Below are 20,364 nucleotides of genomic sequence, written 5' to 3' on the forward strand. Positions count from 1 at the left end.
CTAAGTATAGGCCATAAACATGGGCTTTAAAGTAATATTGCCATTTCACAGATGTCACTACACATGTATGGTATTTTATTGGTTTAATATACCTGCATTTGCACCTTGGCATATTACCTCCCCCCTTCTCAAGAGAAGGGGACACATTTCTTCGATATCAGACAGCCAATACGTTTTCACGTAGGGGTGGACGTTGGTGAACACGCCTCCATTCCGTCTACATAGGACAGGAGAGAAGGCGCAGGAGCAACTCTTCACCGAAGAGATCGCAGGCTGACGCTCTCCCGTCTTTCACCCACAGACACAGGTGAGAACACAAGATCCACTTTAAGCTGAGCCACGATAAGACGCCATCCTCCTATAGTGATATTAGAGCCTGCGCAGGTAAACGTCTGTTCAGTATGCTGTGCTCAGTATATGTTATGAGTATATGTTTGAGGCCAACTGGGAGAGCTAGATTGTCTTATAAAACAACTGAGATGGATTCAACACGCGATGTTTAAATGTCTCGGAAGCAGACTTTTAAGTTTATTAAGACCACAAATGAGCCATTTCCTTTCCATCTGCGAATGTTTTGGGAATATCGGTGCATCCAACCGCGAGTAAGAGGCGATCTAGAGGAATTCACCTGCAGGCTTTTTGAAACTCGTCTTCCCCCAAGACTGCGCAGTTAAGTATCCTGCCCATTGCAGAATCACCGAACGTGGATAATAAGCGGGGTTTATTCCTTTAGACTGGTTTATTACGTCAAAACATCAAATCATATAAGAGCAGCAACTTGCAGCTTGTTCATCAACTTGTCAACGAACTCATCAACTGACGTAGTCACACATATTACGTTATCAGTATCAATGCGCGCTGCGCGCCGAACATCAACTAGTGCCGTTACATTGCACCCCCAAGACTGCGCAGTAAAGTAGCCCAAAGTGAGCCTCCACCAACTCCGTCTCAGCGGACATGTTGATGTGATGTGGGCTAAGAGATTCTACTAAAACTATGAAATAAAACTAACATGTTTACTATCTCGTCTTTAACAACTCGAAACCAACCGACTGCCAGGTATGACGACGTTTTCACGGCAGACTCCCGATTAAAAAAAAAACCTCTCCATATGCATACAAGTCTGTTGTAGTGTGTCTTTGTGTTGTAATGTAGTTCTGGTCCATTTCGAGGATAGGTTTTGCGCGTACTCGCCTACACAGAGCATCGACAGTTATATGACGACACACTGAACAGGATCTGCTTACATGGACATTCGATTAAAACAAATTTAAAAAAAAACATTAACAAAAGCGCGCACACACACCTGCCTTTATTCTAACGGGGACAGCGGAGGCCCTGTGAGGTATTAACCAGTATCTATTCTCTTGCCTAAACATATGGCCCTTAAAGCCCCACATTAGTTACTATATTGGCTTGTTAGTTAAAGGTAGGCTATGTGCCATTTCGTTACGGATGTATCGGTACTGGGGGCGGACACACACACACGCACACACACACACACACGCACACACACACACACACACACATGTATCATTACTGGGGGCGGGTCAAGGTAGGTTTGATGTGGCAGAACAGGGGCTGCCTGATTTCTTTACTCTGGTGAACTCAAGAAGTGTGTGTGTGTGTGTGTGTGTGTGTGTGTGTGGGGGGGTGTGTGTGTGTGTGTGTGTGTGTGTGTGTGTGTGTGTGTGTGTGTGCGTGTGTGTGCCTGTGTGCCTGATTGCTTAACTCTGGTGAACTCAAGAGTTTTGTCAGGAGAGGTCGTAGGTCATACTGACTTGATGAGTTGCCAAATGTGAAATATGGAAAAATATTCACGTGTGTGTGTGTGGGGGGGGGGGGGTTTCATCAACCTGTTGGTATAAAAGTGTGTTTAGTTCAGAGTAGCAGCACTGGTGTGTGAGCCTCTCGTCTGTGTGTGTGTGTGTGTGTGTGAATAAAAGTGTGTTTAGTTCAGAGCAGCAGCACTGGTGTGTGAGCCTCTCCTTTGTGTGTGTGTGTGTGTGTGTGGGAATAAAAGTGTGTTTAGTTCAGAGCAGCAGCACTGGTGTGTGAGCCTCTCCTTTGTGTGTGTGTGCGTGTGTGTGTGTGTGTGTGTGTGTGTGTGTGTGTGTGTGTGTGTGTGTGTGTGTGTGTGTGTTGTGTGAATAAAAGTGTGTTTATTTCAGAGCAGCAGCACTGGTGTGTGAGCCTCTCGTCTGTGTGTGTGTGTGTGTGTGTGGGAATAAAAGTGTGTTTAGTTCAGAGCAGCAGCACTGGTGTGTGAGCCTCTCCTTTGTGTGTGTGTGTGTGTGTGTGTGTGTGTGTGTGTGTGTGTGTGGGAATAAAAGTGTGTTTATTTCAGAGCAGCAGCACTAGTGTGTGAGCCTCTCCTCTCAGTAGAATGGCCCTGGTCAGGATCCTGGTTGCTGGGGGGCTGCTGAGCTGCCTCTACTCTCTCTGCTCCTCCACTGGAACACCAGAGCCGTGAGTACATCCTTCAGCACACAGCTCAGTCCTCTCACATGTTATCTAGTCGTCCTCATGCTAGAAGACACGCAACACGCAACACGCAACACGCAACACGCAACACAGCTCAGTCCTCTCACATGTTATAGTGTTATAGAATAGGTCACTAAAACGACTCTTATTGCTAATGTCTTGCAATTACTGAAAGTCTGAGCGTCATACAAGCATGACCATAAAACCTTAATTATTAAGAAGCTCTGAATGAATTGGGGGAAACTCTTTGAAACCAATTAAGGAAGTCTGTCTAATGCATTCCTTCCCCCTCCAGGTCTTTCATGGTGACCTTTCCTGCCCAGATGAGGTCCGAGTCAGAAGCCCAACTCTGTGCCAGCCTCCTGAGTCCAAATGAGACTCTGCTCATGTCCATATATCTGACTCATGGAGACGAGAAGAAGCTTCTTCACCAGGAAACATCAGACAAGGACTTCCACCGCTGCTTTCAGTTCCAGGTCTGTCTGTGTCTGTGTCTAGTTCCAGGTCAGTAGTAGTCGTTGTGTGTGGGTGTGTGTGTCCAGGTCAGCAGTAGTCGTTGTGTGTGTGTGTGTGTGTGTGTGTGTGGGAGTGTGTGTCCAGGTCAGAAGTAGTCGTTGTGTGTGGGTGTGTGTGTGTGTGTCCAGGTCAGTAGTAGTCATTGTGTGTGTGGGTGTGTGTGTCCAGGTCAGTAGTGGGTGTGTGTGTGTGTGTGTGTGTGTGTGTGTGTGTGTGTGTGTGTGTGTGTGTGTGTGTGTGTCCAGGTCGGTAGTAGTGCTACAGTGAACTGCTATCCTGCAGATGGGGACGGTAGGGGCGAGTGCTGCATGTCCAGCTCAAACTCCAAACTGGAGAACCGTGTGACCCATTTAGAATAAATGGTGTGTGGGTGTGTGTTTGCGCTGTGGTCACTGTACCTGGTGTCGCTAACGCTAGTGTGTGTGTGTGTGTGTGTGTGTGTGCAGTGCTGTGGTCACTGTACCTCGTGTCGCTAACGCTAGTGTGTACTCTGCTCTTTAACAGGCGGGGGTGTGTGTGTGTGCTAACGCTAATGTGTGTGTGAGTGTGTGTGTGTGTGAGTGTGTGTGTGTGCGTGAGTGTGTGTGTGTGTGCGCTAACCCTAGTGTGTACTCTGCTCTTTAACAGGCCCCTTCGGTCAATAAAGACTCTGTGCAGAAGGTCAAAGTGGAGGTCAAAGGGCAAACATCTCTCTGGACTAAAGAGAGTCTGGTAAAGTTCATCGCCAAACCTGCTCCCATCACCTTCATCCAGACGGATAAACCCATATACAACCCAGGCCAAACAGGTACGTCCAGGTGCATCACACACACACACACCCAGCGCAGAGCTTTGCTGCTTTTAGAAAAGTGTTGTTAAGATAGCCGGTACGTCCATTTCAATAGATGCCAGTTAGGTGGATGCACTCAACACACAGAGAGTCCATGTCTATAGATGCACTCAACACACAGAGAGTCCATGTCTATAGATGCACTCAACACACAGAGAGTCCATGTCTATAGATGCACTCAACACACAGAGAGTCCATGTCTATAGATGCACTCAACACACAGAGAGTCCATGTCTATAGATGCACTCAACACACAGAGAGTCCATGTCTATAGATGCACTCAACACACAGAGAGTCCATGTCTATAGATGCACTCAACACACAGAGAGTCCATGTCTATAGATGCACTCAACACACAGAGAGTCCATGTCTATAGATGCACTCAACACACAGAGAGTCCATGTCTATAGATGCACTCAACACACAGAGAGTCCATGTCTATAGATGCACTCAACACACAGAGAGTCCATGTCTATAGATGCACTCAACACACAGAGAGTCCATGTCTATAGATGCACTCAACACACAGAGAGTCCATGTCTATAGATGCACTCAACACACAGAGAGTCCATGTCTATAGATGCACTCAACACACAGAGAGTCCATGTCTATAGATGCACTCAACACACAGAGAGTCCATGTCTATAGATGCACTCAACACACAGAGAGTCCATGTCTATAGATGCTAGTGAGGAGGATTCACTCCACATAGAGAGTAGCAGAGTTACTTCTTCTCTATAAAATTACAAATGGTTCCCACAGTGAATGTTCTAAAGGTTCCCCCAGTGAATGTTCTAAAGGTTCCCCCAGTGAATGTTCTAAAGGTTCCCATAGTGAATGTTCTAAAGGTTCCCCCAGTGAATGTTCTAAAGGTTCCCCCAGTGAATGTTCTGAAGGTTCCCACAGTGAATGTTCTAAAGGTTCCCATAGTGAATGTTCTAAAGGTTCCCATAGTGAATGTTCTAAAGGTTCTGAAGATTCCCCCAGTGAAGGTTCTAAAGGTCCCCCCAGTGAATGGTCTGAAGGTTCCCCACAGTGAATGGTCTGATGGATTCTAACGCCGTTCTCCCTTACAGTGCACTTCAGAGTGGTTACCATGGATACGGATTTCATTCCCCTTCATCAGATGGTGAGTTTAGTGGAACAATAAAATGTTTGGTAGAAATAATGCAAATAATATTATTGTGTTCTGTTTTTTTTTATATATATATATAAATCAACACAAGGAAGCACAATTCATTAATAACATTTCTGCTTGTTCTACAGTACAGCCTGGTGTCACTCCAGGTATGTCCATGTTTCAGCTTGCTTTCTTTTTGGTGCTTTATGGGGTCCAAGCAGCGAGGTGGCATAGACCTCTTCATCTTCTACCTTTTCTTCATCTCCTACCTTTTCTTCATCTCCTACCTTTTCTTCTTCTATGGCGACTCATAGAGCCGTGTAGGAAAAAGCCTTTGGCACACTGGTTGAACACGCACGCACGCACGCACGCACGTACGCACGTACGCACGCACGCACGTACGCACGTACGCACGCACGTACGCACGTACGCACGCACGCACGCACGCACGCACGCACGCACGCACGCACGCATGCACCACGCAAATATCACCCTATTCATTTGAACGGCTGATGCTATGCTAGCTACTTAATTCATATGAAAAGCTTATGCTATGCTAGCTACTTAATTCATATGAAAAGCTTATGCTATGCTAGCTACTTAATTCATTTGAATGGCTGATGCTATGCTAGCTTCTTCAGCACAGGAAGTACCAAACTGACCGCTGACATCTTTACAGAGGATGCAAATAGAGGAACACACACAGGCATAAACACACACACACACACACACACACACATACATATAATTTGTGTGTGTGTGTGTCTATTTGCATCTTCTGTCTGCTTCTGGCATGCTGCTTGGCCCCCTCATCGCTGCTAGCAGTTCTGTCTTCACCAGCATGAGTAATCAGTGGCATTATCAGCGTAATCATCGTTTGTGTGTATGTGTGTGTGTGTGTGTGTGTCCCTGCTACAGGACAGCCGTGGCAACACCATTGGCCAGTGGCTGAACGTGACGTCACAGAGTAAGATGGTGCAGCTCTCTCATGTGTTGAACCCTGAGGCGCTGCAGGGCCGATACAGCCTGTCCGTGACGGGGGAACAGAGCGCGTTCTCACACGACTTTCAAGTGAAGAAATATGGTACGTTTGTGCCTGCAAGTCTGCTTAAAGGTGTTTAGTCTGCTTAAAGGTGTTTAGTCTGCTTAAAGGTGTTTAGTCTGCTTAAAGGTGTTTTTCCCCCCCAATGTTATTTTTGGTGTTAGCTATTTCTAAGGGCCAAGGGGGGGGGGTTAGTCCTAAGGGGCGGGGTTAGTCCTAACGGGCAGGGGGTGGGGTTAGTCATAAGGGGCGGGGTTAGTCCTAAGGGTAAGTCCTAATGGGTGGGGTTAGTCCTAATGGGTGGGGTTAGTCCTAAGGGTAAGTCCTAATGGGTGGGGTTAGTCCTAATGGGTGGGGTTAGTCCTTAGGGGAGGGGGTGGGGTTAGTCCTAAGGGGAGGGGTTAGTCCTAAGGGGCGGTGTTAGTCCTTAGGGATGGGGTTAGTCCTAAGGGTTAGTCATAAGGGGAGGGGTTATTCCTAAGGGGTGGGGTTAGTCATAAGGGGAGGGGTTAGTCATAAGGGGAGGGGTTAGTCACAATGGGAGGGGTAAGTCATAAGGGGAGGGGTTAGTCATAAGGGGAGGGGTTAGTCACAATGGGAGGGGTAAGTCATAAGGGGAGGGGTTATTCCTAAGCCTTAAACCTGAATGGACTGAACCAGTATGTTAATTTGGCTCCTCCTCCTTTCAGTTTTGCCCAAGTTTGAGGTGATTCCAACCTTTCCCGAGGTGGTCAGCGTGGGTGCAGTGGAGGTCCGACTGGAGGTGTGTGCAAAGTAAGTGTGTGTGTGTGTGTGTGTGTGTGTGTGGTGAGTGGATCAGCGTAGGTGCAGTGGAGGTCCGGCTGGAGGTGTGTGTGTGTGTGTGTGTGTGTGTGTGTGTGTGTGTGTGTGGTGAGTGGATCAGCATAGGTGCAGTGGAGGTCCGGCTGGAGGTGTGTGCAAAGTAAGTGACCCTGGGACCGGTGATTCCCAGGAAGAACACAGGCTAACATATGAGTCATCGCATGATATCAGCCATCATATATAAACATACATGATATCAGCCATGACATGATATCAGCCATCATATATAAACATACATGATATCAGCCATCATATATAAACATACATGATATCAGCCATCACATGATATCAACCATCACATGATATCAGCCATCACATGATATCAGCCATCACATGATATCAGCCATCATATATAAATATACATGATATCAGCCGTCACATGATATCAGCCATCATATATAAACATACATGATATCAGCCATCACATGATATCAACCATCACATGATATCAGCCATCACATGATATCAACCATCACATGATATCAGCCATCATATATAAATATACATGATATCAGCCGTCACATGATATCAGCCATCATATATAAACATACATGATATCAGCCATCACATGATATCAACCATCACATGATATCAGCCATCACATGATATCAGCCATCACATGATATCAGCCATCACATGATATCAGCCATCATATATAAACATACATGATATCAGCCATCATATATAAACATACATGATATCAGCCATCACATGATATCAGCCGTCACATGATATCAGCCATCACATGATATCAGCCATCACATGATATCAGCCATCATATATAAACATACATGATATCAGCCATCATATATAAATATACATGATATCAGCCATCACATGATATCAGCCATCATATATAAACATACATGATATCAGCCATCATATATAAATATACATGATATCAGCCATCACATGATATCAGCCATCATATATAAACATACATGATATCAGCCATGACATGATATCAGCCATCATATATAAACATACATGATATCAGCCATCATATATAAACATACATGATATCAGCCATCACATGATATCAGCCGTCACATGATATCAGCCATCATATATAAATATACATGATATCAGCCATCACATGATATCAGCCATCATATATAAACATACATGATATCAGCCATGACATGATATCAGCCATCATATATAAACATACATGATATCAGCCATCATATATAAACATACATGATATCAGCCATGACATGATATCAGCCATCATATATAAACATACATGATATCAGCCATCACATGATATCAGCCATCATATATAAACATACATGATATCAGCCATCACATGATATCAGCCATCATGCTGTAAGTTAACACACATGCTAACATATGATGGCTGGACTGTAAGCAGGTCTGAATGGTCCTGTTCTGAGCTCATCCTATTTGTTGTGATGAGTCATGCTCTCCTCCGTCAGCGTTACCATGGTTACATATGTCCTAGTGATGCGTCAACGTTTCCCTGTTTTCAGATATACGTTTGGCCAGCCCGTGCCAGGGAAGGCTTCAATGGTGTTGTGTCGAGACGCCGATGGCAACCAGTTTGAAGAAGAGGATGGTCCCGCGCTAGAAATATGTCTGAAGGAAGAGGGAGAAGTGAGGATTATTATTATTATTATTTATTTTATTAAAATAGTTTTCAAAACTAAATTATTACTATCAGAATTATTTACTTTTTTTTTTACATTTGACATGTAGAATGTTTCAGTGAAGTTGTCATGACGATTAAAGGGTACTACAGGACTGAGGTCATCCTGAGGCTGTGATCATGGAATCTCATTGAATGATCAATTATAATTGAACCGTGTGTGTGTGTGTGTGTGTGTGTGTGTGTGTGTGTGTGTGTGTGTGTGTGTGCGCGCGTGTCGCACGCGTCGCACGCGTCGCACGCGTCGCATGCGCGCGCGTGTGTGTGTGTCCCGCAGATGGATGAGTCTGGCTGTACCTCTAAAGTTTTCAACATGGCAACATTTACACCAGCGGCCTTCCAGAGGAAACTGAAGGATGTGTTGAGATTCAGTTCGACCGTAGAGGAGGTGGGCACAGGTGAGAGGTCGTAAGGTCATAGGTCACACTGAAGGATGTGTTGAGATTCAGTTCGACCGTAGAGGAGGTGGGCACAGGTGAGAGGTCGTAAGGTCATAGGTCACACTGAAGGATGTGTTGAGATTCAGCTCGACCGTAGAGGAGGTGGGCACAGGTGAGAGGTCGTAAGGTCATAGGTCACACTGAAGGATGTGTTGAGATTCAGCTCGACCGTAGAGGAGGTGGGCACAGGTGAGAGGTCGTAAGGTCATACTGACAAGGAGGCCATTTCACAGAGTGATTGTTCACCAGAGGCCGAGAGGTCAAAGGTTATACTGGTTCACCACTGAGGATGTAATAAAGGTGGAGGTTTCTAAATGAGTCTATTTTCTTCTTCAGGTATCAGTCGATCGGAGAGCAAAGACATACGGCTGGACTACTCCCTGGGGAAGCTCACCTATGTTGATACACCTGACGTGTTTACGGACGGGGCAGTTCTGGAGGGCAAGGTAGGTGAAGGGATCATCTCTGCAGATGCAAAGACATCTGCCACACACACACACACACACACACACACATACACATACACATACACATATGCATAGAGAGTATATATAACCCTAGATTATCCATTCTGAGGCTGGGGATCTTTTCAACAACCTTTTGCAAGCATTGAGGACTGCACCTTAAGACACTTTCAGACACTGGGCTTGGAGGTGTTGTATTTCAGGGAAAAGGAGGTGTAGTATTTCAGAGGAAAAGGAGGTGTAGTATTTCAGGGAAAAGGAGGTGTAGTATTTCAGGGAAAAGGAGGTGTAGTATTTCAAGGAAAACGGAGATTTAATATTTCAGGGAAAAGGAGGTGTGGTTTTTCAGAGGAAAAGGAGGTGTAGTATTTCAGTGGAAAAGGAGGTGTAGTATTTCAGGGAAAAGGAGGTGTAGTATTTCAGAGGAAAAGGAGGTGTAGTATTTCAGGGAAAAGGAGGTGTAGTATTTCAGAGGAAAAGGAGGTGTAGTATTTCAGAGGAAAAGGAGGTGTAGTATTTCAGGGAAAAGGAGGTGTAGTATTTCAGGGAAAAGGAGGTGTAGTATTTCAGGGAAAAGGAGGTGTAATCGGTTGTCTTATCTAGTCAGCTCTGTATGGTGTTCTACATTTCTGGAAACCAATGGCAACGGCCAGTGATCTCTTCAGCGGAAAATAATCGGAGCGTAATTTCAGAAGTAGAAGGATCATTTCAGAGCCAATCCGTTAAGTCACCAGCTCGTTAAGTCACCAGCTCGTTAAGTCACCAGCTCGTTAAGTCACCATCTCGCTAAGTCACCAGCTCGTTAAGTCACCAGCTCGTTGTCATACTTAAATATTTAGGCTTCTCGTATTTCCGCTCTCTACAGATCAAAGCAACCCACTACAACGACACGGGCATCGCTGGCAGGACCGTCCATCTGTTTAAAGGTCCGACGTGGAATGCAGAGCTCCTCCTGAACCTGACCACGGACTCTGATGGACTGGCCTTGTTCTCTCTCGACACGACTACTCTCACAGGAGACTTTGAGCTCATCGTAAGCTGAGTTTGTGTGCATATTTCCATCACAAACACACACACACAGACACAAAGGAGACTTTGAGCTCATCGTAGGCTGAGTTTGTGTGTATATTTCCATCACATACATACACACACACACACACACAAAGGAGACTTTGAGCTCATCGTAAGCTGAGTTTGTGTGTATATTTCCATCACATACACACACACACACACACACACACACACACAGGAGACTTTGAGGTCATCGTAAGCTGAGTTTGTGTACATATAACACACACACACACACACACACACACACACACACACACACACACACACACTTTAGTTACCACTTGTGCTGTGCTGGTGTTTGCGTGAGGAAAGTCCAGTGCCCCATATGCTTTTCCATCCCATCACTAATGGCACTCTTCCTCTCCAGGCCAGCCTCTATGCAGACACACACACACACACAAACACACACACACACACACACACACACACACACTAATGGCACTCTTCCTCTCCAGGCCAGCCTCTATGTAGACATCGATACATACAGACCGTTTCGCACCCCATACTATGACTCCGCATCAAAGTCTGTATCCAGACTGAGACCTGCATCTTCACACACACCTTCATCCAGCTCTGTGACCATCAAGGCTATAGATGAGCCTCTTCCGTGTGAGAAGGACACACCCATCAGCATTAAGTACACCTTCACTGGGGAGACATTCAACACAGACTCTGTGGATATCATTTATATGGTACGTGGATCACAGATTATAATATGGCCATGTAAAGTCATTAAAACAACTGCTGTGGTAGGACGATGCTGAGTTTCCTTGTGTGATGCAGGTTTTATCCAAAGGAGAGATTGTTCACCATGGCTTCACTGAGGCTTCAGTGAAGGGTTCCCAGTCCGTCATCACGGGTGAGGTGTCCTTCAAGCTGCCTGTCAGTCCTGGGATGGCCCCCTCAGTGCAGGTTCTGGCCTACTGTGTGTTACCCAGTGGGACGGTCCTGGCTGAGAGCACAACCTTCACCACTGAGAAGTGCTTCAAGAACAAGGTACCTCAACACGGCGTGATAGACAGACAGACACACTCTCTCACACACACACGCACACACACACACACACACACACACCATCACCGCAGCACAGTGTGATGGAGTGAAGTTCTCTCTTTCTCTCCTCTGGTGTTCTTGGCCTCTGTTAGTCCCTTGTATGCTTGTTGATTATAGTTTGTCACATGTACTTTCTCCAAAGGTGTCGGTGCAGTTCTCTCCCCCTAGAGCGGTTCCTGGAGAGAAGAGCTCCCTGCAGCTGTCAGCTCAGCCTGGCTCTCTGTGTGGCCTCAGTGCTGTGGATCAGAGCGTCTTAATCCTGGAACCAGGGAAGCGCCTGGATGCCCAGAAGGTTACCGTAGCAACACTCCAACTCAACAGTGATATTAGAAATTTCACACAGTGTGTGTGTGTGTGTGTGTGTGTGTGTGTGTGTGTGTGTGTGTGTGGACAGAGTCTCTGATTTCTTCTGTGGTCGCTTCACTATGAGTCACAGCCTGAGGTGCGTAGGCGTGTGATTGGACATTTCTTTTCCTCTCCGTCTCTAGGTGTTTGACATGCGGCCGCCGATGGACTCGTATGTGAGTTATGATGTTGAGGACCCTGTGGAGTGTCTGAAAGTGAGACCTCGGCGCTCTTCTATGCCCTACTACCCAGGCCGAGGCCGACGCTCAGACACTGGTGCCTTTGCTGTTTTCAAGGTCAGAAACATAAACCCTTACCAGCAGAATAAGCCAGAAGCTCAATTCAAGTCATGCATTAAAAAATCTTGTCTGTGTCTGTGTGTCTGTGTCTGTGTGTGTGTGTGTGTGTGTGTGTGTGTGTGTGTGTGTCTGTGTCTGTGTCTGCTTTAGAGATTGGGACTGAAGACCGCGACTAATCTGGTTTTACGGACACCTGACTGCTTACTCTACAGGGGAGACACATACCACAAGGGACATGGTGAGTGTGTGTGTGTGTGTGTGTGAGTGTGTGTGTGTGTGTGTGTGTGTGTGTGTGTGTGTGTGTGTGTGTGTGTGTGTGTGTGTGTGTGTGTGTGTGTGTGTGTGTGTGTGTGTGTGTGTGTGTGTGTGTGTGTGTGTGTGTGTGTGTGTGTGTGTGGACACCTGACTGCTTACTCTATAGGGGAGACACATACCACAAGAGACACGGTGAGAGCACACAACCTCAAGGAAAGTGAAGTTCAAACATTTCATTTCTAGCCTTATTAAATCATTGTAATGTCTGAGAGAGAAATGGGCTTTGTTATCTCTGTGTGGTGGGTCAAGGTGCTGGGTGTGTGTGGAGGAACAACTTCTAAAGCATTCAGTCACTGGGTACAGGATCTCTGGTCACTGGTATGGGCTGTAGGACCTCTGGTCACTGGGTAGAGGATCTCTGGTCACTGGTATGGGCTGTAGGACCTCTGGTCACTGGGTAGAGGATCTCTGGTCACTGGTATGGGCTATAGGGTCACTGGTACGCTATAGGCTCTCTGTTGACGGTGTAGGGATGTGAGTTGAAGACGTGTGTATTGCTCTGGGATGTGTGTTGAAGACGTGTGTATTGCTCTGGAATGTGTGTTGAAGACGTGTGTATTGCTCTGGGATGTGTGTATTGCTCTGGGATGTGTGTTGAAGACGTGTGTATTGCTCTGGGATGTGAGTTGAAGACGTGTGTATTGCTCTGGGATGTGTGTTGAAGACGTGTGTATTGCTCTGGGATGTGGGAGACGAAGGCAGCATAGCATAGCATAGCATAGCATAGCATAGCATAGCATAGCATAGCATAGCATGTCATGATTAGTGGAATCAGACAGCTGTCTACTGAAGAAGAACATCATATCTGCTGCGTGTGCGTGTGCGTGTGCGTGTGCGGCTGTCTACTGAAGAAGAACATATCTGCTGCCTGTGCAGATTATAGAATTAGTTTTCTTCTTTGCAGCGTATCCTGAGATCGCCTATGGGGTCGCTCTCAATTCTGGAATGGCTGGACCAGGCGGGCTTCTCCCTGAGCCGTCCGGTGTGACCGTGCGCACAGTCTTCCCAGAGACTTGGATCTGGGACCTTGCAGAGGTCGGGTGAGTGGTCACACAATTTAACCATAAATGTCAATTTTACAATTTTACAAATTTAACCATAAATGTCATTAATACATTTAACCATAAATGTCACTGCTTTGTCTCTTGTACAGACATTTTTTTTTTTTACAATTTTCTTTCTTTTTAAAAAAATGTCTGTACAAGAGACAAAGCAGTGACATTTATGGACATTTGTTTCCTTCCAAATATCCACAAGCCATAAGCTTCAGCTTTGCCTCACAAACCGTCTGGATAATCAGTGCTGTCTTCAGAAGACAACAAAAGGATTTAGAAAGGGTGGACATGAATCAGTCTCCGTCATAAACATGGGCTCCTGTAGGTATAGTCTCCAACCCCATAGCCATTGTTCTAACATGTGGTCTCTTCACAGAGAGTCTGGAGAAGCACAAGTCCCTCTCACTGTCCCTGACACCATCACCACCTGGGAGACTGAGGCTTTCTGCCTGTCCCCCCAGGGCTTTGGTCTGGCCCCACCAGTCCAGCTCACAGTTTTCCAGCCCTTCTTCCTGGAACTCTCCCTGCCATACTCCATCATCCGTGGAGAGACCTTTGAGCTCAAAGCAACGGTTTTCAACTACCTGTCCAAGTGCATCATGGTATTGAGATGCATAGTCTGAACATGCATGAACTACAGTTCAACCAATCACATTTGTTGTTATAGTTATGAATGCAGTCATTTCAGTGTGAACCTTCAAGCATGAACCCTCTGTGGTAGGTTACAGTGACTCCAGCCCCTTCATCAGACTTCAAGCTGACCCCCTCCTCTGATGGCCAGTACTCCTCCTGTCTGTGTGCAAACGGCAGGAAGACCTTCACATGGACACTGGTGCCCTCTGTGCTCGGTGAGTGTACACACAGGGCAAGACTCACTGAAAGAAACAGAAGACAAGTAAGCATATATTTATGACTGATGTCTGAAGGTGTTATTGCTGAACATGATGTTAATATTGCCTGGCAGGACTGATGAATGTCACCATGAGTGCAGAGGCCACACAGTCCCAGGCTATGTGTGGCAATGAGGTTGTGTCTGTGCCAGAGAAAGGTCGAATGGACATAGTAACACGCCCTCTGCTGGTTAAGGTAGGTCAAATGTATTTATAAAGCACATTTAATAGCAACTTAAGCTGACCAAAGTGCTGTACAATTGCATCACAAACAAATAGAAAATAGAAACAATTAGATCACAAAAAAAATCTAATATAAAAACAGGAACAACACACTAAGCATATACAGTATATACACATCGAAGAACGGTGATGCCAAACATATTATTGTTTTCTTTTTAATTCATTGACGAGGATTTGTAAAACCCCACTAAAATCTCATACTCTAGAGAAAAGTATGTTCTCTGTCCAACTAACAGAGTTAGTGTTTCACACAGGGTGTTTAGTGAAAATAACCCTTCGCCATTGATATCAGATTCAAGTCTTTTTTAATATTTCCATATTTTTTCTTTTAGGCTGAAGGAACCGAGAAGACTGAAAGTTTCAATTGGCTCTCATGTCCAAAGGGTGAATTTGATCTTACCCGTTATATGTCTATGGTTTTGGGAATAGATTTACCCGTTATACGTCTATGGTTTTGGGAATAGATTTACCCGTTATACGTCTATGGTTTTGGGAATAGATTTACCCAATATATGTCTATGGTTTTGGGAATAGCTTTACCTGTCAGTCATCATAGTCAATGCAATTTGTATATAAATTAATTACTTCAAAATATTATTCCCACAGGGGGCGCTCTAACAGAGGAGGTGGATCTGAAACTCCCAGCAGCTGTCGTGAAGGGATCAGCCAGAGCCTCCGTTTCTGTGCTGGGTACCAAAGATTACATGCAGCTTCATACGCAGTAGTTAATGGACAGGAAATTAACTAGTTGACTGCTGAGCCCTTAAACATGTGTGTTCAACACTCTATCCCTCCTGTAGGAGACGTCCTGGGTCGTGCTCTGAAGAACATTGGCAGTCTCCTGAAGATGCCATATGGTTGTGGCGAGCAGAATATGGCCATCCTCTCCCCAAATATCTACATCCTGCAGTACCTCCAGAACACTAACCAGCTCACTGCAGACATCAGGGAGAAGGCCACCAACTTCCTTACAAATGGTGAGAAGTTATTTTGCTTTCCAGTTAAATTCCTCAGTGTCTAGCGGGAGAAAGTGTAAACCCCCTTGGACATACTATAGCTGTTGGACTATAGTTCTGGCTTGGTACTTAACCAATTAGTTTATAACTTTGTGACGTGGGTAGGGTATGAAACGAAGGTTACGTATGTAACCACGGTTCTATGAGTTTCGGATGATGCCTTTGTGGAGAGTGTAGCTCCTTACTGGTGATGGTGCCGGTGGTGACCGCTCCGCCTGACCGGCTGGTGGGGTTCGAGCGTGGACACTCCTACCCTGCGGTCTGCCGTGTAGTACTCTGGCGCTTGGTCGGCCGTAGAACTGGCGCGCTCTCTTGTGTCCCGTTCACAGGTTTCCACCTGAACTACCCTAGCTGTATCCACCTGAACTACCCTAGCTGTTTCCACCTGAACTACCCTAGCTGTTTCCACCTGAACTACCCTGAACTACCCTGAACTACCCTAGCTGTTTCCACCTGAACTACCCTAGCTGTTTCCACCTGAACTACCCTAGCTGTATCCACCTGAACTACCCTAGCTGTTTCCACCTGGACTACCCTAGCTGCCCGAGCTGTCAGGCTTAAGCAGTTACAACTCATGCAAGCAAACTCTGTTAGCCTCAGATGCTCAACGCCCAGACAGGAGGGGCACTCCATGTGTGGGATGTGTAGGATGTTGACCATCTGTGCCAGCTGCCGGGCAGGTTCTGTGTGAACATACGGCAGGTTAGCTTTCTCGCTTTGATGCAAACAAAAAACTACTTTGAGTAACGCAGTTTGGCTTTGCTGGTGGATGTCGGGCTACTCTGACGCAGCTCTCCCACAGATACAGGACTATTGTGATGCACATCGCCACCTGGTGGTCCTTCAGTGTTATACAGTGACACACTTTTGACTTCCATAGCCATAGTTTAATGTATGTACGATAATAACATGATCACCTGTGATACAAATACAACCTACAGGATACCAGAGGCAGCTGAACTACAAGCACAGTGATGGAGCCTACAGCACGTTTGGCAGCGGGGAGGGAAACACATGGTGAGATGATCCCAAGAAGTGCACTATAGCCTCTGACCACCAGGGGATCACAGTTAGATATACCACCTCTGACCACCAGGGGAGCACAGTTAGATGTACCACCTCTGACCACCAGGGGGGCACAGTTAGAAATACCACCTCTGGCCACCAGGGGAGCACAGTTAGAAATACCACCTCTGACCACCAGGGGAGCACAGTTAGATATACCACCTCTGGCCACCAGGGGGGCACAGTTAGAAATGCCACCTAGAGCAAAGGGAACACATGGTGAGTTAACACATGGTGAGTTGGTGTCCAAACAACCAATCAACTGCGATAATAATAAAAACGTAAAATAGCTTATCTTTTTAGTAGAATGTAATAATCTGGAAAAACCTCCATTGACGATATTGTTCTTCTCTCTTCCTCCAGGCTGACTGCTTTTGTGTTGAGGTCCTTTGGTAAAGCAAAGTCCTTCACCTACATTGACCCAGACATTATTGCATCTGCCAAGGCTTGGCTTGAAGGAAAACTTAGACCAGATGGTGTTTTCCATATGCAGGGGAAACTCTTCAACAACAGAATGAAGGTACCCTATGATAATACTATCTAACTAATCAACAAACGCATTATTTTATATTTATATATTTATTATTAAGATTGGATGGAGACTGAATTTGACATTGGGTTTGTCCTTGTCTTGTAGGGCGGTGTAAACGACAATGTAACAATAACTGCTTACATCACTGCATCCATGCTTGAGCTGAACATGTCTGTTACGGTAGGCAAATCTGTTACTCTGGTCATCTTCGACCAACCACCTCAAGTCTATCACAGGCTTCATTCAGATTCTTCTACTGTTGTGTATCTGGTATAAATCTGTATGGTTTAGAGAATTGCAACCTTCGACCAGACAATCTGCTTTTTACTTCAGGAAGAAACGCTGACGTTTCTCAAGTCCTCGGTCAGTGACCTCTCCAACACCTACTCCACTGCTCTACTGGCCTACACCTTCAGTCTCGCTGGAGAAGAGGACCTGCGAGCTCAATTTCTCAAACACTTGAACAGTGTAGCAACCTCTGATGGTAGGAAGCATTTTACAGTGTGCCTGAAGAGACACAGATAACCCAGCTCTTCAACCTGCTCCCTTTGTCTCATGTGTCTCATGTCTTCTCAGGGAGTCTCCTGTGTCTCATGTGTCTCATGTCTTCTCAGGGAGTCTCCTGCACTGGTCTCAGTCCTCATCAGAGCGAGCTGATTCCCTTGCGGTGGAGACAAGCTCTTATGTGCTGTTAGCTGTTCTCAGTAAAACCACACTGACTGCTGCTGACTTGGGGTATGCTGCCAGGATTGTCAACTGGCTGGTGAAGCAGCAAAATCCATATGGAGGCTTCTCTTCCACACAGGTGAGCCACAAACCCTTCCTCTTGAAACGTGTTATTTGTGTTTTCTGTGTCTGGGCTTTTGTCCAGCTTCTGTATTTGCCCACACTGAGGGTTGAGTGTGTGTGTTCTCTCAGGACACGGTGGTGGCACTGCAGGCTCTGGCTCTGTACGCCACCAAGGTCTTCAGCCCACATGGATCCAGCACAGTGACGGTGCAGTCAGCAGGCGGGGACAAACACCAGTTTGATGTGAACCAGCACAACACATTACTCTACCAGGAGAGGGCGCTGCAGGACGTTCCTGGGAAGTACAGCGTAGAAGTGAAGGGCTCTGCATGTGCTTCTGTGGGGGTCAGTGTGAAAGATCACCTCTACTTTGTTCTAATCTATTATGGATATTCTTTTTGTGGTATTTATTCATGTCTAATTCCTAAATGCTCTTCTGTAACAGGTGGCTCTTTTCTACAACATCCCCACTCCCACTGAGCACTCAACCTTGAGCATTAAGACTCAAGCCAAGCCTCTGACCGAGGGAGAGTGCAACAAGGCCAATGGACAGGCCTTCAACCTAGACATCACAGTCCAGTACGTTACTTCTTGTTGAGTTTTCTGACCAGTGACATACTAAGGTCGGATCAAGTAAACCCTTGTCTGGTTCCTCTCCCTCAAACTGAAGTTCCTGGATAACTGTGTCTAAAAACAGTTGTTTACTGTTATTCACTTAAAAGATTTAAAGAACCTAAATTTAAAGAACCTTATTTTCATCCTTCCTTGTGCAGGTATGATGGACCACAGGAGAGCACCAACATGGCTATAATAGATGTGAAAATGTTATCTGGTTTCACACCTGACTCTGCCTCTGTTGAAAGGGTAAGTTGTCCATCCTAATTCTGTGTTCGTCTGTGGATCATCTATCATAATGGTACTGATGAAGGTTCTGTCTTAACAGCTACAGAGCAGCATATTTGTGGACCGAGTCGATAAGAAAGATGACCACATCCTTGTGTATCTGTCAGAGGTGAGGACTAAACCACTTGCACTCAGAATCACTTTCCTCACAGGTTTGCCTACAATATCACACTTGTCTCTACACCTGCTCTACGTCGACCTGATGTGCTTCTGCTTGTGTTGTATCAGGTTCCCAAGGGTTTACCTGTATCCTACCACCTGACCATCAGACAGGATCTCCCAGTCAACAACCTGAAGCCAGCAGTGGTCAAGGTGTACGACTACTACCAGACCAGTAAGACTCCCTCCATGTAAAATACCTATGAAGGATAGTGTTGTTTGCAGCTACCTGACTGATTTCTTTCTTTCTCTCTTCTCTCTCTCTCTCTTTCTTTCTTTCTTTCTCTCTCCCTCCCTCTCTCCCTCTCTCTCTCTCTCTCTCTCTCTCTCTCTCTCTCTCTCTCTCTCTCTCTCAGGTGACCAAGCTGAGGCAGAGTACTCCTCCCCTTGTGCAGGTCAGACGCTCTACTGAGTACGCTTAATATCAAGCATAAAAGCATGTCTAAATACTGTATTGAATTTCTGTGTGTGTGTGTGTGTGTGTATGTGTGTGTGTGTGTGTGTGTGTGTGTATGTGTGTGTTTTGTATCACAGGGGGCAGCAAAGAATGAGGACATGAAGTGGAAAATCTTTCATTACAATATTTTAACATTCCTGATGTGTTAAAATATGGTGATATGTATTTGTATACACATTGGTAATAAATACTGCAATTCAAAGATATTTCTATTAGTTATTTTCCTACAGTTATACAGAGTTTGTATTGAAAGCCTAGTTATGATGCGATTAGAATTGGACCAGCAAGAGGCTTTGTAGAGAGGTGGACTGGTGTTCAGGTGTGAACCAGACACACACACACGCCCCTGTGGAAGTTCTTTTGTACTTGGACACTTTCATTTTCTTTTATTAAATGTTAATGTTGAAGAATATGAAATAAAGACGCACACAAACAAACTTGCTTATAAGAATAATTTGTTGTTCACATTGAGCCTTGAGACTAATGGGTGGATAGAGGAGTTGTCTGGGCAATTGTCACAGTGTCTCTCTCTCTCTCTCTCTCGCTCTCTCTCTCTCTCGCTCTCTCTCGCTCTCTCTCTGTCTCTCTCTCTCTCTCGCCCGTCTCATCAGATTAGAGGATTTACTTGGGATTCCACCAGAGATTTCCCAGGTTGTCCACATATTAATTCTAGGCTATTTTTCAATATTCATAATTACATGTTTGGGTCTACTGGATAGGTGCTTCAATGTTCCAAAAACACTTTATCATTCCTTACATCTATAT

At 45.6% G+C, this 20,364-nt stretch overlaps 1 protein-coding gene across 1 annotated transcript; it reads left to right on the top strand.

The window, feature by feature from the left end:
• Nucleotides 1-2,386: 2,386 nt before the first annotated feature.
• On the top strand, nt 2,387-19,554 carry LOC308378205 (alpha-2-macroglobulin-like; the record flags this gene model as incomplete). The annotated part of the gene is made up of 34 exons (XM_080855063.1): nt 2,387-2,469; nt 2,780-2,960; nt 3,628-3,787; nt 4,906-4,958; nt 5,096-5,116; nt 5,868-6,033; nt 6,681-6,765; nt 8,328-8,451; nt 8,781-8,901; nt 9,280-9,389; nt 10,273-10,440; nt 10,934-11,170; nt 11,262-11,474; nt 11,674-11,823; nt 12,020-12,172; nt 12,326-12,413; nt 13,395-13,530; nt 13,922-14,147; nt 14,267-14,393; nt 14,510-14,631; nt 15,011-15,062; nt 15,285-15,368; nt 15,479-15,655; nt 16,636-16,711; nt 17,123-17,279; nt 17,397-17,471; nt 17,625-17,775; nt 17,906-18,096; nt 18,210-18,425; nt 18,526-18,659; nt 18,854-18,944; nt 19,024-19,092; nt 19,212-19,317; nt 19,499-19,554. 34 exons carry the CDS (start codon nt 2,387-2,389, stop codon nt 19,552-19,554), a joined length of 4,359 nt encoding a protein of 1,452 aa, XP_080711189.1.
• Between the last annotated feature and the right edge of the window lie 810 nt (nt 19,555-20,364).

The sequence above is a fragment of the Sprattus sprattus genome (assembly GCF_963457725.1).
Source record: "Sprattus sprattus genome assembly, chromosome: 17".
NCBI lineage: Eukaryota > Metazoa > Chordata > Actinopteri > Clupeiformes > Clupeidae > Sprattus > Sprattus sprattus.